The sequence below is a fragment of the Hemicordylus capensis genome, chromosome 4 (genome assembly GCF_027244095.1).
Source record: "Hemicordylus capensis ecotype Gifberg chromosome 4, rHemCap1.1.pri, whole genome shotgun sequence".
Taxonomy (NCBI): Eukaryota; Metazoa; Chordata; class Lepidosauria; order Squamata; family Cordylidae; genus Hemicordylus; species Hemicordylus capensis.
The window spans coordinates 173,115,113-173,135,406 of NC_069660.1; the positions used below are offsets into that span (position 1 = coordinate 173,115,113).

General features: G+C 46.2%; 1 protein-coding gene across 7 annotated transcripts in view; it reads right to left on the bottom strand.

Annotated features, from left to right (window-relative positions):
* Positions 1-15,034: 15,034 nt before the first annotated feature.
* The window catches only part of PSD2 (pleckstrin and Sec7 domain containing 2), a 121,081-nt gene continuing 115,821 nt past the window's right edge, over positions 15,035-20,294 (bottom strand). For 4 of the 7 annotated variants that reach the window (XM_053248331.1, XM_053248330.1, XM_053248336.1 and 1 more), the window contains exons 15-16: positions 16,436-16,643; positions 15,035-15,672 (exon numbers count right to left, since the gene is read on the bottom strand). In XM_053248331.1, the coding sequence (XP_053104306.1) occupies positions 15,566-15,672; positions 16,436-16,643 (315 nt within the window). In that variant the 3' untranslated portion in view covers positions 15,035-15,565. Of the gene's footprint in view, positions 15,678-16,435; positions 16,644-19,273; positions 19,648-20,294 lie in introns of those variants that run through there. The other 3 variants (XM_053248332.1, XM_053248333.1, XM_053248334.1) reach the window with 3 other exon arrangements.

Sequence of the window (20,294 nt, forward strand, 5' to 3'; positions counted from 1 at the left end):
CTCACTGCTCACCCCATCTCCAGATAATTTATAAATAAGTTAAAAAGTACTGGACCCCAATGCAGATTCTTTGGGGATCTCACCTTTTACTTCCCTCCAGTGTGCAACCCTCTGACTTGCTTCCTGCTTTAAAGAGATATTAATCCCAAAGAGGATCTGCCCTCTTGGGCCATGGCTTTTAAATCTTTGGGAAAATTTAAAAACATTTTTTTATATTCAAGTATACATTGTCCATCAGATCATCCCAGTCTATGTACCTATTGACAATCTCACTGAGTATTTCAAAGGTTAGCAATACAAGATTTCCTTTCCAAAACCTGTGCTAGTTTTTTCTACATTAAGGCTTTTTCTTATATAAACTTCTGTTGTAATAATTTCTTCTTGTCTTGTTGTTGCTTCCTGTCATAATAATTTCTCTCAGTTAGCAGGGGCCAAAGTTTAGTCTGACAGTACTGTAATTTCATGGATTCCACCCACCCTCCCTGAATCCTTTAGAGAAAAATCTAAAGCTATCTAAATCTATCTGCTACCTTCCAATCCTCTGGTACAGAAGCTGATTTTAGTGGCAAGTTGAATTCTTCAAGAATCTACAATTTCCCATTGAATGATCTAAGAGCTCTGAACTAGATGCCATCCAGATCTGGTGACTTTCCCACAAAGTACAAGCCATACTGTACCACTAAGAAATGTAAGATAATGCATTAGTAGGTGTGTACCTTGTGCTTTTCCAATCTACAGGGAGGATGGGTGGTTCTCCATTCATGCAACTTCTGGAAAGGAGCATACAGAAGAAAGAGGCTCATGGCTCCCCCCCCCCACCCCCAGTTTCACTTGCATGCCACAGTGGGCAATGTATAGTGCAGGCCTGCTCAACTTAGGCTCCCAGCTGTTTTTGGACTACAACTCCCATAACCCCCAGCCACAGTGGCCAATAGCCAGGGATTATGGGAGCTGTAGTCCAATAACTGCAGGAGGGCTGAAGTTGAACAGCCCTGGTGTAGAGCTTTGAGGGCTCTCGTGAGCTGAGCAGTCATGTTGGGGAGTAGTGGGCGAATAGATAACATTCAGAAATATGAGTTTCCCAAATCTACGGAATTCTTTGCCATGGGAAGTGGTGATGGCCACAGCTTGGATGACTTTAAAAGAGGCTTAGACAAATTCAAGGAGGACATATCTATCAATGGCTAGGGATGTGCACAAAACTGACTTGGCCTGTTTGGTTCGAATTCGAACCAGCTTCAAACCAGGTTGGGTAGGTTCAGTTTTGGTTTTGCTCAACTCCACCTCCCCCAGATTCAGTTCAAATTCAAACCCAATCTGAACCGGTTCTAAAAGGTTCAACATAGGGTATAATGGGGACTCAAATTGGCCCATTATTCCCTATGCAGAGCATGTGGTACACACCCAGGGGTGCCAACTACCACTCAAACCCAAAAGTACGCACCCAGGGGTACCAACTACCACTCAAACCCCACAGGACAATCCGGTGATTTTTAAGGGGTTTGGGGGTTTTTTGGAAGATTTTTCAATTTTTGCATTTTCCCCATAGGGAATAATGGAGATTTGAGGCAGTCCCATTGCATTTCTCCCATAGGGAATAATGGGAGACAGCAAACAGGAAGGGCTCTAGTGCCAACACCATCTCAGACATGAGCTTCCACTCCACGTTGAATAGGTCGCACATGCCCAAGGCCTCATTCCCCTCCAGGTTGTTGAGGGCCATCTCATCCTCCAGCAGGCGCTGGAACAAGAGGAAGGTGGAATTCCAGTGGGTATCTACATGCCTAGGGATGAGATGTTGAGGAAGGCCATGGACACACTGCTGCTCATGAACCAGGCACCTGGATTTCTCACTCCGGTGGAAGTGAGCTGCAGTCTTGTGGGACTTCTCCACAAGCGCAGCCATGGCAGGAACAGCACCTACCATGGGACGGCCCTGTTCCTTGGACGCCTTTGCCTCTTTGAGGCCAAGAGTGTCCCTGACAGCCATGTGGAGCGTGTGTGCCATGCAGCGGATGGATGTGAACAAACTCCAAAACTGACTCTACCGCAGCAGTTACATTGGAGCCATTGTCTGATATAACCCGCTGATCCACTCCTCAATTTGGCGGCCGAGTACGGCTGCCATCTCCTCAGTGTGCTTGACATCCAAGGCCTCCATGTGCAAGATGGCCCACCTGGGCCGAAATGCGATGTAGGACACACTGGAGACAGAGGCAGCACCAGAGGTCCTTTTTCTCTCTGGGCTCCACCAGTGAGTAGTTAGAGCCAGGAAGGCAGCATGCATTCCACTCATACTGTTCCAGAGATCAGTGGTGAAATGCATGCTGGTGCCAGCTGATACAGCAGACAGTATGGCTGACACAAGCTCCCTGCATCCAATGTAAAGGGAGGGGACCACGGTCCGGCTGAACGTGGTCTTTGAGAGGATGGGGTAGTCAGGCACTAGCACATGGAGTAGCTAGTGGAATCCGGCATTCTCGAACAACTGAAATGGTTGGTCATCAGTGGCCATCATTTCCCTTATGAGGCAGGTGAGGAGATGTAGGTCCACATGATCAGGACACTTCTTGCCCGACGACTGCATGCACAGCTTGACTGGCAGCGTGCCCTACTTCATGGAAACCTTCACACTGCCCTTGTCAGCGCTAGTTGCAGGCACATTAGGCACACTAGTGCTATCGGTGGAGTCAAGGAGATCAGGGTGACACCATTGTCCACATGGAGGTGATCCCCAGATGCTTAGCATTTTTGCCCCAACCAACCTGTGCCCTGCAGTGGAGACAGCAGTGGTTGGGTCATCTTGAATGATCTCAAATGCCCCCAAACATTGCTGCACTGGGTGGCCTCTGACATCCTGGATGCCGTCTTGGGCCTTTGGGGTGCCATCTTGGCCCTCTACCTCTCTATCTCTCATCTCTGTCTCTCATGCATTTCCAAGCAGAAGGGAAAGGAAGAAACACACAGTGGGAGGTCGTAATCTGACAGACACAACAATTGTAATTTATTTATTTATTTAGTTTTACTTCCCGGTGGGAGACATGCCCAGCAGTAGGGGTGTGCAGAACCAGTTCAAACTGAACCGGCCCAGTTCGAACTGCCCCTCTCGGCAGCCGGTTCACCTTACCAACGCCGGTGTCTCCTCTAAACCCCAGAGCTTCCCCCCAGCAGCACAGCCCATGCAGCGGTAGTTTGGTTCTGGCCCACGCAGATCCAAGGAGGCCATCTGCATGACTTCCACGCATGTGCAGAGGCCATTTATATGACAACACACTATTGTCTGTAAGGTGCCCTCTCACTGCCAGCCCCCCAACTGCCCTTAGAAACCTTTTAAAGGCAGGATTCCCCTTTGCTTGTAAAGGGGAATCATCGCCATATCCCCTTTACAAGCATAGCCCCTCAAACTGGAATGAACTGGGTCGACCCTGTTCCATTGAATGGACTAGACTGGTGGTTCAGTTCAAATCTGGTTTTAATTCAAACCAAACCGCCAAAAATTGTTTCATTAACATCCCTACCCAGCAGCCAGTAGGGATGTACATGAAACCAGCTGGCCTGGTTTGGTCTGAGTCTGGACTGGACCTGGACTCATTTCTGTTTTGCCCTGATTGAACCCCCTGGTTCGGTTGGGGGGGGGGCTCACGAATTTTTTTTAAAGTTCCCACTTACCCCCTCTAGGGGGGCTTCTCCGAGGCTGCGGGTGGTCTGCAGAGGTTCCCCCTCCTCCCTGATGGCTTCTGATATGCACTAAATCACCCCATTTGGGCATCGTTTGGCCCTTTCCTTGGCTTTCCTCCATCACGGTGACCATTTTGGATGCTGCCACGCATGCTCAGTGGGCCTCTGTGTGGCCGGGTCATTCATGAACCCCCCAAATGGCCAGGGGAGAGTTCAGAACTTCAGTCCGGGGTCAAACCAAAATGGGGTGGTTTAGTTCAAGCCCAAACTGTCAAACTAAACTAGTTTGATGTCCAACTGGTTTGACATTCAACCGGTTTGCACATCCCTAGCAGCCAGTATTCACTTTCCCCTCTGCTCCTTGCAGCTCCCTTGCTCTGCAACTGCATTCAAATGCTGAACGGAGGAGGAGCCCAAGACTGGAACTACAGGAGGAGCACCAGTTAGGCTGCTTCTCCTCGGAGAAGGCAACGTGGCAACTTTTCCCCTCTGCTGCTGCTGCCGCCCTCAGTATACCAGCAGCAGGTAGCATCCCACTCTTCAAAGCAGCACAGGAACAGGGCAATCAGCAGGGACCTGGGGTCTGCGGCACTGGCTGGTTGAATTGAGGGACTGGCTTTCTGGGGAGAGGAAGCAGAAGGGCATTCCCGTCCATCAAGGGCTTTCTGCATGGCTGACTGCTACTGCTGCTCTGAGTCTGAACTCAAAAGACAGATGGCAGGGAGAGGCTAATGGCACCCAGGAAAACATAGGGGGCATGACCCCCCCCCCGCCAGGCCCAAGCCTAACAACCGCCCTGGAGGCACCTAATGCATACGAGAGTGAATTCCACACAGTTATCCCCACACACTCAACTTATTATTTCTGGGTCTGCACTGATCTTACTGGAGTCCAGGCAGAGCTGCATTTTATTGCAAAACCACACTTTGGCATGTGATTTTACCTGTGTGTGTGTGTGTGTGTGTGTGTGTGTGTGTGTGTGTGTGTATTTGGCTGCCAAGTCAGCAGATATTTTTCCTTTTAATGTTTTTGAGGCACTGCAGAAGTGTTAAAGGGTGTGGAGAGTGACTCATTAACAGTTGCCCCAAAGTCGCTTTTAACCTTGTCTTTCTTTTCTTACCTGTTTTAAAGCCTTCTCCCCTAATTTCCCTTTGGATCCCCTCTCTCCTGCCCACACATGATAATTACTTTTACTGCCTCCTTCCCGCTCTACCTTTCCCTCTCCACCTGTTTCCTTTCTTCCTTTCTGGCCCCTCCCTGTCTAGTTCTTACATGGATGGAAGGGTGCACTGTCTCAGCTAGGTGATTACAAAGCCTTGGCTACTGAATCATCATATGTGCTTCACCACTGCCTGTCTTCAGAAGGACTCCACTTGTAATGAAAGTAATATACTTGGCTCTAAATGGGTGACTCTGCATGTTCTCCTGTCTCAGCCTCTGACTTCAGCTTTGCAAACAGCTTCAGGGGAAATGGATCTTCTTCATCTAGCCCACTCCAGTACGCTCACGGAGTGCTTTTCAGTTGTGGGTTGGGGGATGCATTTTTTTTAAAAGGTCTTAGAGTTGCCATTTTTCAAGCCTCTCAAGTTTAAGGCTGCCATTCTATGCATTTACCTGGGAATGATCTATATTGAACCCAGTGGGACTAAATAAGCATGCCTTGGGTGGGATTATAAATATCTGAAATGGGTGATGGTAGGGCAATACCGACCTTGGTGGTAAATGTTACTAAATGTGGTTGAATAGCACTTATTCTACAACCAGATCCATCATGTCATTAAAAATAATAGGTGACATCCACAGTTTCCCTTCCTCCAGAGAAAGGGCTTTTTGTTCCAGAGGAAGACTCCCTGTTCCAGAAGAAGGGAAACTGTAGATGCCACTCAAAAATATTTCTTTTAAAGGAAGCTGTGATGGTTAGTTTACTTGCACAGCATACACCAGTAGGTAATTTTCATGCGGTGAAGTGGCAAATAGCATTTAGTCAGTGATCCTTCCTTGGTGCCTGTATATGCATCTGTGAAAGGTTAGAGGCTATGGGAGTGGAGTGGTACGGTCCTTGAGTCAAGCTGACCCTGGGCTGGTGTGGACAATACAGCCCCTTACAAATGTGATTAAGAAATGTGACCCATCCTCCATGGATGTCCCAATGCCCACCTGGTGCATCCTTTTATTGGGAAGGGGCTGTGGACCAATGGTCTGACTTGGTATGGCAGCTTCCTATTTTCCTATGTTATGTGCCAGGGGCAACCCTGCTTTAGACCTAGGCTAGGTTCACTATCTTTCAAGTGGGGGCCACTTTGGCAACAACAACAACAAAAATCTTTAAGGTGAGAGCCATTTCCCAGTTCTCCACACAGTGCTGCACTTTTCCTAGAATTGGGCAGGCCCTTTTCAGAGAAACAGAGCCTTGTGGGGCCCCAGCACCATCTTGGAGGGCACCCATGGAGCCGTTTGAAGTGTAGTCCTTCCCAGCGCTTTCCCCAGAGAGCTCCAGTGCATGCCTCCCGAGATGGAGCCAGGGTTCTCTTTCCCTAACACTGGAAAAAGCACATGGGCAGGGCCAGTCCGCCCACTAGGTGAACTAAGCGGCTACCTAGGGAGAAGGGTGCCAACAGCCTGGGTCATAATTATGTACCACCCACCAGTGCCCCCTACCCCCATGGACAGCTGTGTGCACCCTTGGAGTCAGTCAGGGCAGGCAATGGGAGGTACCCATGCAGGTGAAGGGGTGGGGAAGCACCAAAGGATTTGCCTGGGGCACCCACAATCTTTGGGCCACAATCTTTGGTAGTGGGAACAGTCACCTCTGCACGGTGCCAGGGGGGCTGTGTGCGGTATTCTGCTCAAGCTTTGCACTGACCTCATAAATCATTAGGGAGCCACACTTAGGGTTGATGGCTCCTCCACTGGCTCCTGGGTCTTACAGTGAAGAACACTGACCTAGGCACAGAGAAGCTTAAGTTAGAAGCGGCTATCAAGTCTTCCGGAGCTTAGCCAGGCACTCCCGTGGGAAAGCTGTGCTAGCCTCTCTGTAGTGTGTGACTTGAGATGTTCTACATACCTAGGGTAGTCGTCTTTCAGTGTTTCACCTTCAAGGAACTGGCTTGCTGAGGAATTCCCGTTCATCTGCCATGGAAACCCTGGTGCTGCGGAATACACAGCACTCTAGGACACATTCTACACTCACTTCACATAGAGTACTGGCAGTTGCTCGGGCTTGTTGGGCCCCCTATGAGCAAAGCGTGTGCCCTTTCTAGAATTCACCCACACTCCTCTGAAGCTGCTCACTGCAGGGCAAGCTCAAACCGATGGGCGACTTTTCAGAGATGCTTATCAGCCATCACTGATCTTATTGGGGATCCCTGGATAAGCTTTTGTAGAACCCCAGAGTTCCCATTAACACATCTGGAAAACCAGACTCATGGTATACAAAGAGAAGTGTGCTCGGCTCTCCCTCCACCTGATTCCAAAAGACTGACAGTTTGGGTTCTATGCTCCCTTGTCCAAGAGGCCTGAGGTGCGTCTTCCTGACTAATTGCATCATGAATCTTCTGCACCTGGTTTTTCCATGCAGGGGTTGGTGCCCCACTCCCCAAAAACTTACATTGCACATTCCAATATGGAGAATCCCAAAATACTCGTCCAAATTTGGCAGCAATGCTAGAATATTTCCCAGAAGGCTGCATACTGAATTCCTATTCTCTTACATGATTGTTCTCAGAGAAGAACATGATGGGTCCCCATGTATCAGCTTTTTTGTGTCCCTGCATTTATTGCCTGGAACATTACATTTACTTTTTTGCTGTCATAGATCATGAATATATAAGCAGTTTGCAGAGAACAGATTTTCATACAAAAGACCATTACTTCTCTGCATTTGTATTATAATTTCTCTGGGATGCAAGAACATTTGTTTTTACAAGATAATTTGCATACTATCATAGCTATCTTAGTTCTCCCTCAATTTCCCCTCAATCTATCTAAAAGGATAAAATGGGAGAAATATTCCTCCAGTGGAAGAAAGCTGCCTTATATGAACTTGGACCACTCCGCTCAATACTCCTTATGCTGGCAGCAGCTCCACTGATTATCTCGGCCCTTGAGCATCAACCCTGAATAGCCCTTCCTCTTCCTTTGTGACGTTGCTCATCACAAGTTCTTCTTGGTCTTCAGGCTCGCGAACTAGCCTTTATAGAAAGATAGCTGGGTCTTTTGATGGGCAAGAGGAAGAGGCATGGGCGTCCAGAGGGAGGGGCAAGGGGAGGCAGTTGCCCCTCCTGGATTGAGCCAGTCCCGTTGAATTCAATAAGGCTTAAAGGCAAAGCTGTGCTGCCAAGTTGATGTCGACTCTTGGCTGCCGCAAGCCATGTGGTTGTCTTTGGTAGAATACAGGAGGGGTTTACCATTGCCTCCTCCTGCACAGTATGAGATGATGCCTTTCAGCATCTTCCTATATCACTGCTGCCTGATATTGGTGTTTCCCATAGTCTGGGAAACATATCAGCAGGGATTCAAACCAGCAACCTCTTGCTCCCTAGGCAAGTTACTTCCCCAGTGTGCCATTTGGTGGCTTCAGTAATGCTTACTCCCAGGTAAATAGGTTTAGGATTACAGCTTTCCCCTGCCCCTGGAAAAAGTCCTGTGTGGACACCCATGGAAGGAAGGAGAATCCCACCCCTTTGCCTTCCCCCATTCGGCTGCTTCTCCTCTGTGACTCCCCACTCTCAGAGGTGGGGCCAGGTCTGCTTTCCAAATATATGTTGCCCTTCTTCTCAGATCTTGATCATGCTTTGTGAAACTTAAAATTGTGACTTCAGCCAGGCATCCCCGAAAGTGGCTAACATTCCCCCCCACCTCCACGCTGCTTTTATGCTGCTTCCTATCTGTTTCATGTCTGTGATATTATCTATGAGATACTCGGATAAATGTTTCATTCCGCAATTGTGGTATTTCTCTACAGATGCTCTGGGGAAACAGAATAATTGGCTTGTCCCACTGGCTGACAGGTGCCTATATGGGTGTGTAGGGAGCTCTTGTTGCTTGGTGCCAGGAAGTCTAGAGAAAATAAATTGTGGAAAGGTAGTCATAATTCCAGGGCCCTGCAGCTGAGGCAGAGCTAGTGCACATTCCTTCTGGGGTGGAAGGGGAAATGGAGGGAGGGAAAAAGACACATCTAAGAATGAAGTCATTTAGACCTCGGGGGATGTGGGAAATCTAGTAATGCAGGATGTGGGAAATCTACTAATGCAGTTGTTGGGAACATGAACAGAGAGAAGAATCTGCGCTGTCTTGGAGTCAGAATAAGAAAAGCAGTGCTCCAGAATGCTCTTCTAGCTGAGAGTCAAGTGCATCTCCTGTGCCAATATTTTAAGAAATCTTCCCTTCTCAGTTTTTAGAAGGGCAAGATTCGGAACATAGGAACACAGGAAGCTGTCTTATACCGAGTCAGACTATTGGTCCATCTAGCTCAGTATTGTCTACACAGACTGGCAGTAGCTTCCCCAAGGTTGCAGGCAGGAGTCTCTCTCAGGCCTATCTTGGAGATGCCAGGGAGACAACTTGGAACCTTCTGCTCTTCCCAGAGTGGCTCCATCCTCTAAGGCAGGGATCCTCAACATTGGGCCCCCAGATGTTCTTGGACTTCAACTCCCATAATCCCCAGCCAAAGGGGACTTTGCTTTCTCTACTCCGATTCCCCTTTGTTAGACTGATAGTTTCAGGTTCCATTCTCTCACCTGGAGAGACTTTCTTCTCCCCCCTCTCCTGTTCCTATATGTAGCTAGCAGCCAGGCATGTAGACTTATCTACATCTCCCTGATGGATTTCTTAGATAAACTACTTTATTTAGAACTTTAACTCCATGTCTCCAGACAGTATTAATGAGCAGTGCTCTCCTTTCCTGTGCACTTCTGCTGCAGCTGGGGTAGATGAAGAAATCTCCCCTCCAAACTCCCTAACAACCTGGGGGCACTATTTGGTGTCGCCTTAGCCCCCACCCCACCCATCTCAGCCTCTGGTGGGAGACAGGTTTTGCTTTTCTTGACTGTGGCTGTGATGGCCATCTGTCCCAAGTAACTTAGCAGGAGCTACTTAGAGAACCCAACCCAGCTACATTGTTCTGGCCAGGATTCTGGCCTGGTCATAACAGGCTGTGGCAAAAAAACAGAACCCAGAAACTGGGGTGTCTGTGTCTGTGTGTGTGTGTGTGTGTTCATGGGGGCATCTTGGCTGGTACTGACTCAGAAGATCACAGCAAGGAGTTAAGGACTGAGAGCTGAAACCAGTGAAATGATTATTTGCAGAAGACAGCTTTGCATACAAACTCGGGTGATGTGGATTGTGTTTTCTGATGTTTGAGGCCTGGGATAGACTGAGGATTTGGTTCCTATCATGAGCTACTTGCTACTTAACAGACTCCCTAAGCAGTTTTCCAGTGTGGAACTGGTATTCAAGTCTTATTAAGGCATCCAGTATCACATGGATTTTGTATGCATAGCTAGAGCGGCAGCTACTCTGCTACCAAGCTACACACATTTATTTAAACACCTGAATGGATGACCGTGCACCCAGCTGTATGTATATCAGTTATCAGTAACTCAGCATATACAGAGGCTCTTGTCTGATGTTCAAATTAACATTCTTGGATCAGGGATGATGCTCGTCCCCCAATACATACATGTTCAGTACAACCATATGATACAGAACGTTAAACAGGACTCCAGAGCTATTCTTTAGGGGCCTTTCACCAGATATGCTGATGCTAACTTTTCAGGGTAAATAAGTTCAGGACTTCATAAGCCAATTATTTAGGTCTAGCCAAAATAGAGAGTTCTTCTGTACAGTATGATATAAAGCAGGAGGAAAGGGAGTTGGAGTTCTGAGTACATGATGTACAGCACTCACTTTGTGCATAGCATAGCATAGCATAGCATAGTCTTTATTTTGGTCTTTGGCCAGCAAAATAGATGAAAACCGTCTACTGACTGTGTGTGTGTTATGTTCCAATGGTGACTGACTACAGCATAGATAGTGATAGCGAAATGGACAGTGATAGTGCTATGGATACTTATCCCCCTTAGGTCACACCAGAAGGACTCAATAGCACAACTGCTAGGTCCTAACCAACCCTAACCAACCCAAGCACTAAGGCTGTAAACCCACCCAGACCAAGGAGGAAACTGTCAGTTCACTTGTCTGACTTTAATTCAGAGGTCAATGACAATTAAACAGACATCACTGAGCCCCCACCATGCATGCTTCTTTCTGATGTTGAAGAGCCCCAGGCAGACTACACAGATACAGCAACTGCAAAGGAAGAGGTGCTAACACCACTGGCAATGCCTCAAGAGCTGCAGTCACCACACGCAAGCCCCGAGGGTCTAAGGAATGGGGATACATGCCCATCATCATACTCACTGCTACAAGACACAGATACAGTAACTCCAAAGGAAGGGGCTCCTGTGTCATCCCCATAAGAGCTCCCATAGTGGCCCACTGGAGTCATATGTCTCAGAAATACCCCATACTGAACTTGCAGCAATACCAAGGATCCATCATCATCCTCATTGCCACAAGAGCAGCCGCTGCCCAATGCACTCCCCTGGAGTATCACTGGAGCCAACCTCACTAGAAACCACCTGAGAGACTTCTCATCTGACTCAATGGCCCCCATGCATTCAACCCATCACTTCCCAAGATACCCCACTGGGAACCTCTACACAGGTCCCTGCTAATGAAACCACAGACTCCAATGAGGCTCCAGTGACCAGCATAAGGTCTCCCTACTGACCTGGAATATGGCATGTTGGCACTCCAGCTGCAGGGATGTCTCCATCATAGACTTCCTCTCCAGACACAGTATGATGTCATAATATCTGAAGGTCATTAGAAGACCCCTAACTCAATAGCTTCAGCTCAATCTCATTGGGAGCAGAAGCCGGTGTGGGAAGGGGCAGACCTAAAGGTGGACTGGGAGTATTAGTCTTTACCATCCTGCACGCAATGTTAGTAAGGCTTTCCTCATTTTAAGCAACATGCTATGACTATGACAATCCACGTCAGACACTGTACCCTGTTAGTAATGAACATCTACCTACCTCCACCAAGGCGGAATTCCCAGGTCAAGCAAATGTGGAAAGTTAAATAGCCTACCTTCTCTCTACCTTCCCCACTGCATATACAGTGGTAGGCGGCAATCTTAACTCCAGATTAGGCCCTGATGAGGACACTCTACATGCCTGCTATCAGTGCTGCCTGCCTAATGCTGAAGCAAATGCACTCCCCCTCACACGCCACTTGAAGGACAAGAAACCAAACTATGCAGGACTTTGCCTGACTCAAGTGGCTAACAACCTCTACATCCTAAATGGCTCCCTCAAAATGACCACCCTGCTGAATTTATCTTCTGGGCTGGGACCAAAATGAGTGCCATTAAGTAATTATCACTGGAAACCTGCTCCAATTTGCTTTGAGGCCATCCCCCAATTTGACAGTGACCACTTCCCAGTCACCCTACACCTAAAACCCTTTGTCCAGCAGCCTCTGTCGAGGCTCTATATCTACCAAAAATTCTACCAGTGGGAACAGCCTGTTGCATTGAATGGTCCCCTCAGCTGGACAAAACTATAACAGAATGTCGTACCTCAGAACACTTCCAACGTATCTGCCTCTCCCTCCAATTAAATCCTAGAGAGCTACAGCAACCTAGTGCAGGAGTTACCAAAAGCATCTAACCCACAAAAATACTGTTTTTGGCTTGAACCCAAATGCATTGACGCTAAAAAAATGCTCATTGCCAACTACAATGCCTGTAAAGCCAATATAATGCCAATGTCTGTGCAGGCTCTTCTTAAGCAGAAGAGGCAATACAAACAACTACTCACAATGAAAGAGCTGCTATGAAAGACACCTGGTGCATCATTGTGGATCACCCCAGCAACGGCCTGATACATTTGGACAGTTGCATCCCACCAGAGGTCTGGGAAAGGCACTTCACCAAATTGTACAAAGATGAAGTAGTGGACCACAGTTGCCCTCAGCATGATGTGGAGGACCTGCCTGCCTGACTCCTGGTGACACCTGCAGAGGTCATGGATCTGATCTCTCAGTTAAGATCTGGGAAGGCTCCTGGTGACGACTGGATCCCCCCGAGCAAATAATACATAAATCAACATGGTGGGTTCCCATTCTAGCGTTGTTTACATTTCTCAATTAGCACGGTCATATCCCTAGGGACTTGGGGTTAGCAGTTATTGTCCCCATCTTCAAAAAAGGCAGAAGGGATGACCCAGCAAACTATAGACCTTTCAGCCTGCTCAGCACAGTCAGCAAGCTCTCTGCCAGACATTGGAAACTAAGGGACTGGCTGGAACAAGAAAACCTCCTAGCAGAAGAGCAGGCTGGATTTATGGAGGGACAATCCACCATTGACCAGTATCTAGGACTCCATCTAATTGAGAATTACTCCACACACACCACAGTCCCCCTGTATGCAGCCTGCATTTGACTCCATCTCTTGAGTCAAATTGTGGGGAAAACTGGAAGACTCTTTGATTGATCAGCACTTGCCATCTCTCATTCATAGCTTCCATGATGACATGTCCCTGAAAGTCAAATGCAACCCCCAAGGTCATCTATTAAGTGATGTTCCAACCCACAAGGTCATCTATTAAGTGATGTTCCAACCCATAAGGGCATCAAGCAACGCTACATACTTGCCCCGCTCCTGTTTAACTTCTACATAAACACCATGGTGGGTGTTTATGTAGAACAACCTGGACTTAAACAACCTGGACTTTCACTCCCCAAGCTGGCAGAGAAACACATTTCCATTCTGCTTTATGCAGACAATGCAGCAATTCTCTCTCTACAACTGCCCCTAGGACTTAGAAGAGCAGTGGGGGCCTGTGTACCATATTGTAAGGAGGATCATCTGGAAATTATTTCTGCCATTTTTAGCTATTTTTCACCTCCAGGAACCTAACCTCCCAATTCCCATTGCCTCAAGGTCTCGTTATCTGCAGCTCCATTATCCACGGTTGTAGGCAAGAACGGAACCCTCATGGCTAATGAGGGCCACCTGCACACAAGGATGTAAACACAAGCAGACTGGTAGAAAAGCAACCTCTTGAAAACCAAACCCTCAGAATGTACTGTATTGCACATCACATAATATTAGTAGTAGCTGCAGCAGGAGCAGGAGCAGGAGCAGCAGCAATAATAAATATAAGATCCATAATGTTTCAAAGTTGTAAAGGATGGCTGATTTGGAATGAGGTTGCAATGCTGGGAGTGGAGGATCATATTCCTCCCCCCATGTTATTTTAATGATCCCCCTGAGCTGTTCTTTGACCCATGGGGGAAAAAACATACAGGTACCCATATGGCACATGCAGATCGGTGCTCTCTGTCAGTCTTAGAGGTAATGGTAGGCCATAAAGCAGTTTAAGTCTATAGGGCTCTGACCATTTAGGGCTTTATAAACCGTACTTTGAGTTGGACCTAGAGGCAATGGGGAGTCAAGAACTGTACAGAAACTGGTGTAACACCTGTTGGGCAACCATTCACATAAGAAGACAATCTGTGCTCTCATGTTGTCCCGTCACTGAGGTATCATCTAGTCAAGTATATTTAGGGTTATTTTGTATGGTCATTTGCAGTAACACAGGCTAGACTGTCTTTTCTCATAAGAAGAAGTATTTCTTGCTGGATTTGTAGCTGGTAGCCATCCCAAAGGCTGTAGTTGGTATACATGCTGGACGGTTGCTCTTTATAATCTAAGTTGAAGATAAAATGCCAGATGGACTGAATCAACCATATGGACCTCTCTGGAAAGGGAAAAACCACATGACTGTTTTGGAGGTCCAAGTTCTCACTTCGCAGTGGAAAAGCAGGAAAAAATGGATGGGCACAGAAGGGGCAAAGTGCATTTCTGGGATGGGGTGAACTTTGCTCCACATTTGCAGCATTTTGGATAGCTCATGCATTTGTGTATGTTGGAGAAAATATAACCTTTGCAGTATCATGGATATGGTAAAGGTAAAAGTAAAGTTAAAGTGTGCCGTCGAGTTGGTGTCGACTCCTGGCGACCACAGAGGCCTGTGGTTGTCTTTGTAGAATACAGGAAGGGTTTACCATTGCCATCTCCTGCACAGTATGAAATGATTCCTTTCAGCATCTTTCCTATATTGCTGCTGCCCAATATAGGTGTTTCCCACAGTCTGGGAAACAGACCAGTGAGGATTTGAAACGGCAACTTCTGGCGTGCCAATCAAGTCATTTCCCTGCTGTGCCATTAGGTGGATATGGGCTTTGCTGAAATGTTAAACATAAATAAAAGCCACATCAAACAGAGCACTGAATTAATTATCTTTATTAACAGGTTCATCTTTATTTATTTATTTATTTGTACATGACTCTTAGTGCATCGTTTCAAATAAAACTACCAAACTGTACAAAAACCAAAGTTTAAAAAAGGGGGTGGCAAAACAGGGTGGTGGCTTCTCAGAGGTAAGAAACATGGAAACGCAATCATTTATAAATTGTCAAAAGCTGTGAGAATCCAAACAAATCTCTTTATTATCTTTTTTTAAAAAGCTGCAAAAATATAAACTGTAAATTACTGTAATTAGCAGCTACAAGATCCTTTAAAACTGGAACTTGATTGTGAACATGTCTAGAAAAGAAGATGAAAATGAATCAATCAGTAAATAAAGTGCTGAAGGCCTTGATAATGCAGCGGATTCACTTCTACCACAGCAAGAAAGGAACAGAAGCACAACGTCCCGTTATGCGAGTATATTTATGCTTACAGCAAAATGGAATATGTACAACTATCTGTGATCAACAGCTCAGTCTCCCACCCTCCCCACACATGAAGCTAAGCCTACAATTGCTTGGATGTCCAGGAAGCAGAAGCAGAAGGAACGGGCACAAGAGAAGCAGCAGTGAATTGGCTATTTATGGCAGTTGAGTGCATACCAACAGCAGAGCCTATACTGCAGCAAAGCCGGATGGGATATGGTTACAAAACAGAAAAAAAAATATTAAACAAGTTACTACATTTCCAAAACATTACTCAGCATTGCTAAGATCCCTGTATATTAAAGTTATTTTCTTTTTGCCCCTATTTCGGGCTTATCTCAACCTTTGCAAACTCTATATTTGACACTGGGTTTCAGAACTGTATCTAGTTTTGGCAGTAATGCAGTTATTGCGTTGGATGTGCCAGTTGGTGTGATAGGAGTCATTCAAAATATACACTGTTCATTGTAGAACCATTGCAACATGTAGCAGTTCGGCCCACTGATTCTGTACATTTGCTGTCCTAATACTTCTTGGCATGTACATTGTAACGACTAGTGACACTGCAGTCCCACTGACAGTTGTTAAAAAGAAGGGAACAGATTTGGTGATCTCCCTGTGTGGCCAGTGTATGAATTGCTCAGTAGGAAATCTAGGTATTCATAAGGATGAGCAGTGAGCAACAGGGCAGTCCAGCCCTTGCACACAGAATAGATCCTTTTATTGCATGCACACAGGCTAATAGCCATCAAGGAACCATCTACAGTGATAACCGATGTGGACAGCCTATCATCCTGGAAAAACACTAAAGCACCATAAGATAATTAGTGTAAACTAAAGCATCTTTGAATTATTTCTGTTGAAATATTTGTATCATGTACTTAATGTACATCAGAAGTAGTTGTACTCAAAGGTTTTAGACAAGGAGTACCAGCTATCACTTATTGGTTACCTGAAGTATTCTGGTCTGTAATGTCTTGTTCTGCTTTGCTGTTTACAGGTAACTGTCCTTGGCTTATGGAAGGGCTAGAATACGTCTTCCTCAAAGAGATGTCTTCAGTTTCCATTGTGAAGAGATTTGTTTCAATTTTTTCCAGATCATCTGTCCCAGCCTTTATCTTCGCACACAGGAGACTGATATATGTTTCGTAACGGCTTTTCTGTGGAAAACAAGTATATGTGTGTGTGTGTAACATTCCCTAAAAAACTCAGGTTGCTAAAGAAATCAGTACATAGATGACAAACAAAAAGTTGGGCCAAACTGAGATATGTGAAAAGTACTGATTTTATTATAAGAATCAACATGTGATCCTAAAGGGAGGTATATATTGTAAATCGCCCTGAGCCATTTTGGAAGGGCAGTATAAAAATCAAACAATCAATCAATCAAATAAATAAATAAATATTATTTTTATGGCGGTGGGGGGATGAGGGGAGGGACCATACATTTACAATAGGTATGGTATATGCTCCGAATGTAAATCAAAATGTTGTCTCTCAACATTTTGAATTATTATTAGACTTTTCAGAGGATGATATAATAATTGGAGGTGATATAAAGGGGGTCAGGATTCTACTTGATAGATCAAAAGCAGCAATTTGTACTGGAGAAGAAAACAACCATATTAATCGGGGAAATAGCACAGAAGGAAAGGGTTACAAAAGCCATCCCCTAGTACAGGAGGACCTCATTACTCATGGATCTGGCATCTGCGGTTTTGCGTATCTGCGGTTGGGTGAATGGCACCCAATCCTGGTATGCGTGAGGAAAAAATTGATTTAAAGGGGTTAAATCCACAGACCGGGGACCTCTGACGTCATTTCTGACTGCCTTCTTGTGCTCAGGAGTCTTTTTGTGGCTTCTTTCCGAGGGAACCCCCCCCCCATGATTTTAAGCAAAGAACTGGTGGAATCGAGTCTCTTGGGGGGGCATTGCTGGACCTTTGGAGCACAGTAGGGCACTTTACCTGGCTTTATTTTATGCCCCCCCATTTTTTGGCTATTTTTGCCCCTTCAGAGCCTAACCCCTGGATTTGCACGGACTGGGGTCCAAATCTGGACTGCTCCAAGGTGAGTGGTGGAGCCGCACTGCAACTGCATGTGGGCTGCTGGAGGGAGTGCTGCCACAGCAGGAAGTGCGTGGAGTGGTGGTCACACTGGTAAGAACCATGCAGTTTTACTTGAAAGGTGCCGCTTGCCACCCCCCTGGCGCCACTTCGAACTGCCAGACTGGCCCATGGATCAGCCGTACTGGGCTGAACTGCACATCCCTAGTAGGGCTGCTTGTGTGAAGCTCCTTGATCGAGGCCAATTCCAAAGCTGCTCTGCCAGGTAGCCCAAGGTTTCCCCCCCGGCTTTCACCCAGGTAAAAGAATGCAAGTGTACCCATTTCCCTGGGATCCTGATTGACTGGGCTGCAGGAAGCCTGAATAGACACCGAGCCGGGCACCTGGAGCGCCCAGCTTACAAGAGAATCCCCTAATGCACTGTGCCTTGTGGGTGTAGTGAGAGATTTCTGGAGGTGGGGCTGTGTTCATTCAGCCTCCAGAATACCATGCTGGCAGGAGCAGTGTGGCCCATGTGGGTGCACAATCCACACGTCCCACAACAGAAGGAAGATCATCTGTGGAGGAAGACAGGTTTGACCCTGCCTTCCCCTCCTCCCTCCCTGCCCCAGGTAAAGGTTGTGAGAATGACCTTAGTGTTCTTGAGAGCTTTGCAGCAACATGGGCAATTCTATAATGGTCCCTGCTACACTGCAGAGAAGGGTTGCCTATGTAAATATAGATGGGGAAAGTTTCCAAACAATTGAGTTCCATGATTTGTAAAGACCCACTGGCAAGAATTGTTAATAATGGTCACAATTTCCCTATAGCTGCAGTCTATACTTAAGGCAGCAGGCTTTTTCAACGTTGTATCACTATAAAGTCTGACAATTCTGTTTGTCATAAAATCAAGACAACTTGTCCTATCAAGAGAGTATTATACCACTCAACAGGAACCCCTGTTGAGAGGGATAATATGACAAAATTCAAGAAAAACCCAATGAAGTAAAGCTGAATTGCAGAAGTTTAAAAATCTTCCACTGAGGTGTAAGTAAGGTCAATTTTTTGCTCCAGCACAACATACAGTACCTTCAATTTCTTCTTTCCTCTGTTATGTCAAAAAATGCAAGAGTATTCCAGGAATGTTCCTTCTACTGGTTTGATAAAACATTATTCTTAAAACTGTACAATTTCAAAACTACCATTTCAAATGGGAAATTATCTAAAGACAAATTGTGCAACAGCTGTCAAGTAGGGATCCTCAGGGCATTTAAAAGGTAAAGTGTGCCGTCAAGTTGATTTCAACTCCTGGCACCCACAGAGCCCTGTGGTTTTCTTTGGTAGAACAAAGGAAGGGTTTACCATTGCCTCCTCCCGTGCAGTATGAGATGATGCCTTTCAGCATCTTCCTATCTCACTGCTGCCCGATATAGTACCAGCGGGGATTCGAACTGGCAACCTTCTGCTTGTTAGTCCTTGCTGTGCCACTTAAGGTGGCATATTACTCCAGCACTATTCCAGTGGCACTGGTTAAGAATTTGCTTCTGGGCCTAATTGAAAGTGCTGGCTTTAACCTTAAAGTCCCTCTGAAGTATGGCAGGTGTGGACTATTCCTTTACTTAGTGATTGTTTATGTCTGTTATTGTAGATGCTTTAAGAATTTTCTCATGGAAAAGTAGGACATAAATAATAAGAAACAAAAATAAAAACAACAAAGTAGCTATTAAGGCATGACACTGCGAAGCTTAAAATTCTAAAGATTTAATGATTCCATTCTAAGCAGAGCCAAACTGTTGCAAAGGCCAATCCTACACACATCTATTCATACATCAGACCCTCCTTTCTCTTGCTGACTTGTATGTTACTGCATAACAATCCAGACATTTGCCCCAATACCTGTCTTCTCCCACTCTTCTGGCCCTTTCCAAATCCTCTATCAACCATGTCCAGCCCCTCACCCACATAACAGCTTGTCATTACAAACGTATGCCACTCTCTCTTGCACAAATGAGGAGCATATGAGAAGAGCAAAGGATCTCTGTACAGCTCGGCAGCTACTGCTCCCATGGTGTTCTGGGCTTCCAGGTTGCCCACAACCTGCAGAGGAAGAGGGCTGGGGCTGAAAGACCAAGGGAGAGGGTGGGTGCATGGAGGTTAAGTGGTAAATCAAGCACAGTACATTAAGACTGTAAATGTTGTTTATTGCTGATATGGTGTGAAAGTTTAGTTATTTAATTATAATATTTGTACCTCACCCTCTGGGACAAGTCCTCCCAGCATGACTAAGAAGTCTGATAAATCTGATAAAAATCATAAACACAAATAATGACCATGGATAGGCTACTGTGTGAAACAGGATGCTGGATTAGATAGGCCTTGGGCCTGATCCAGCAGGGCTGTTCTGATGTCTTAACCCTGATGCAGTGGGGGAGGTCTAACTCTGTCCAAAAGATTAAGGAGGAACTGAAGGAGGGACATAGGAACATATATAGGGACATAGGAAGCTGCCTTCTACTGAGTCAGACCATTGGTCCATCTAGCTCAATATTGTCTACCCAGACTGGCAGAAGTTTCTCCAAGGTTGCAGGCAGGAGTCTCTCTCAGCCCTATCTGGAGATGCCAAGGAACTGCAATTTGGAACTGCAAGCATGCAGATGCTCATCTCAGAGCAGCCCCATCCTCTAAAGGGAAAATCTTGCAGTGCTCACATGTTGTCTCCCATCCAAATGGAAACCATGGTGGACCTCACATAGCAAAGAGGACCCA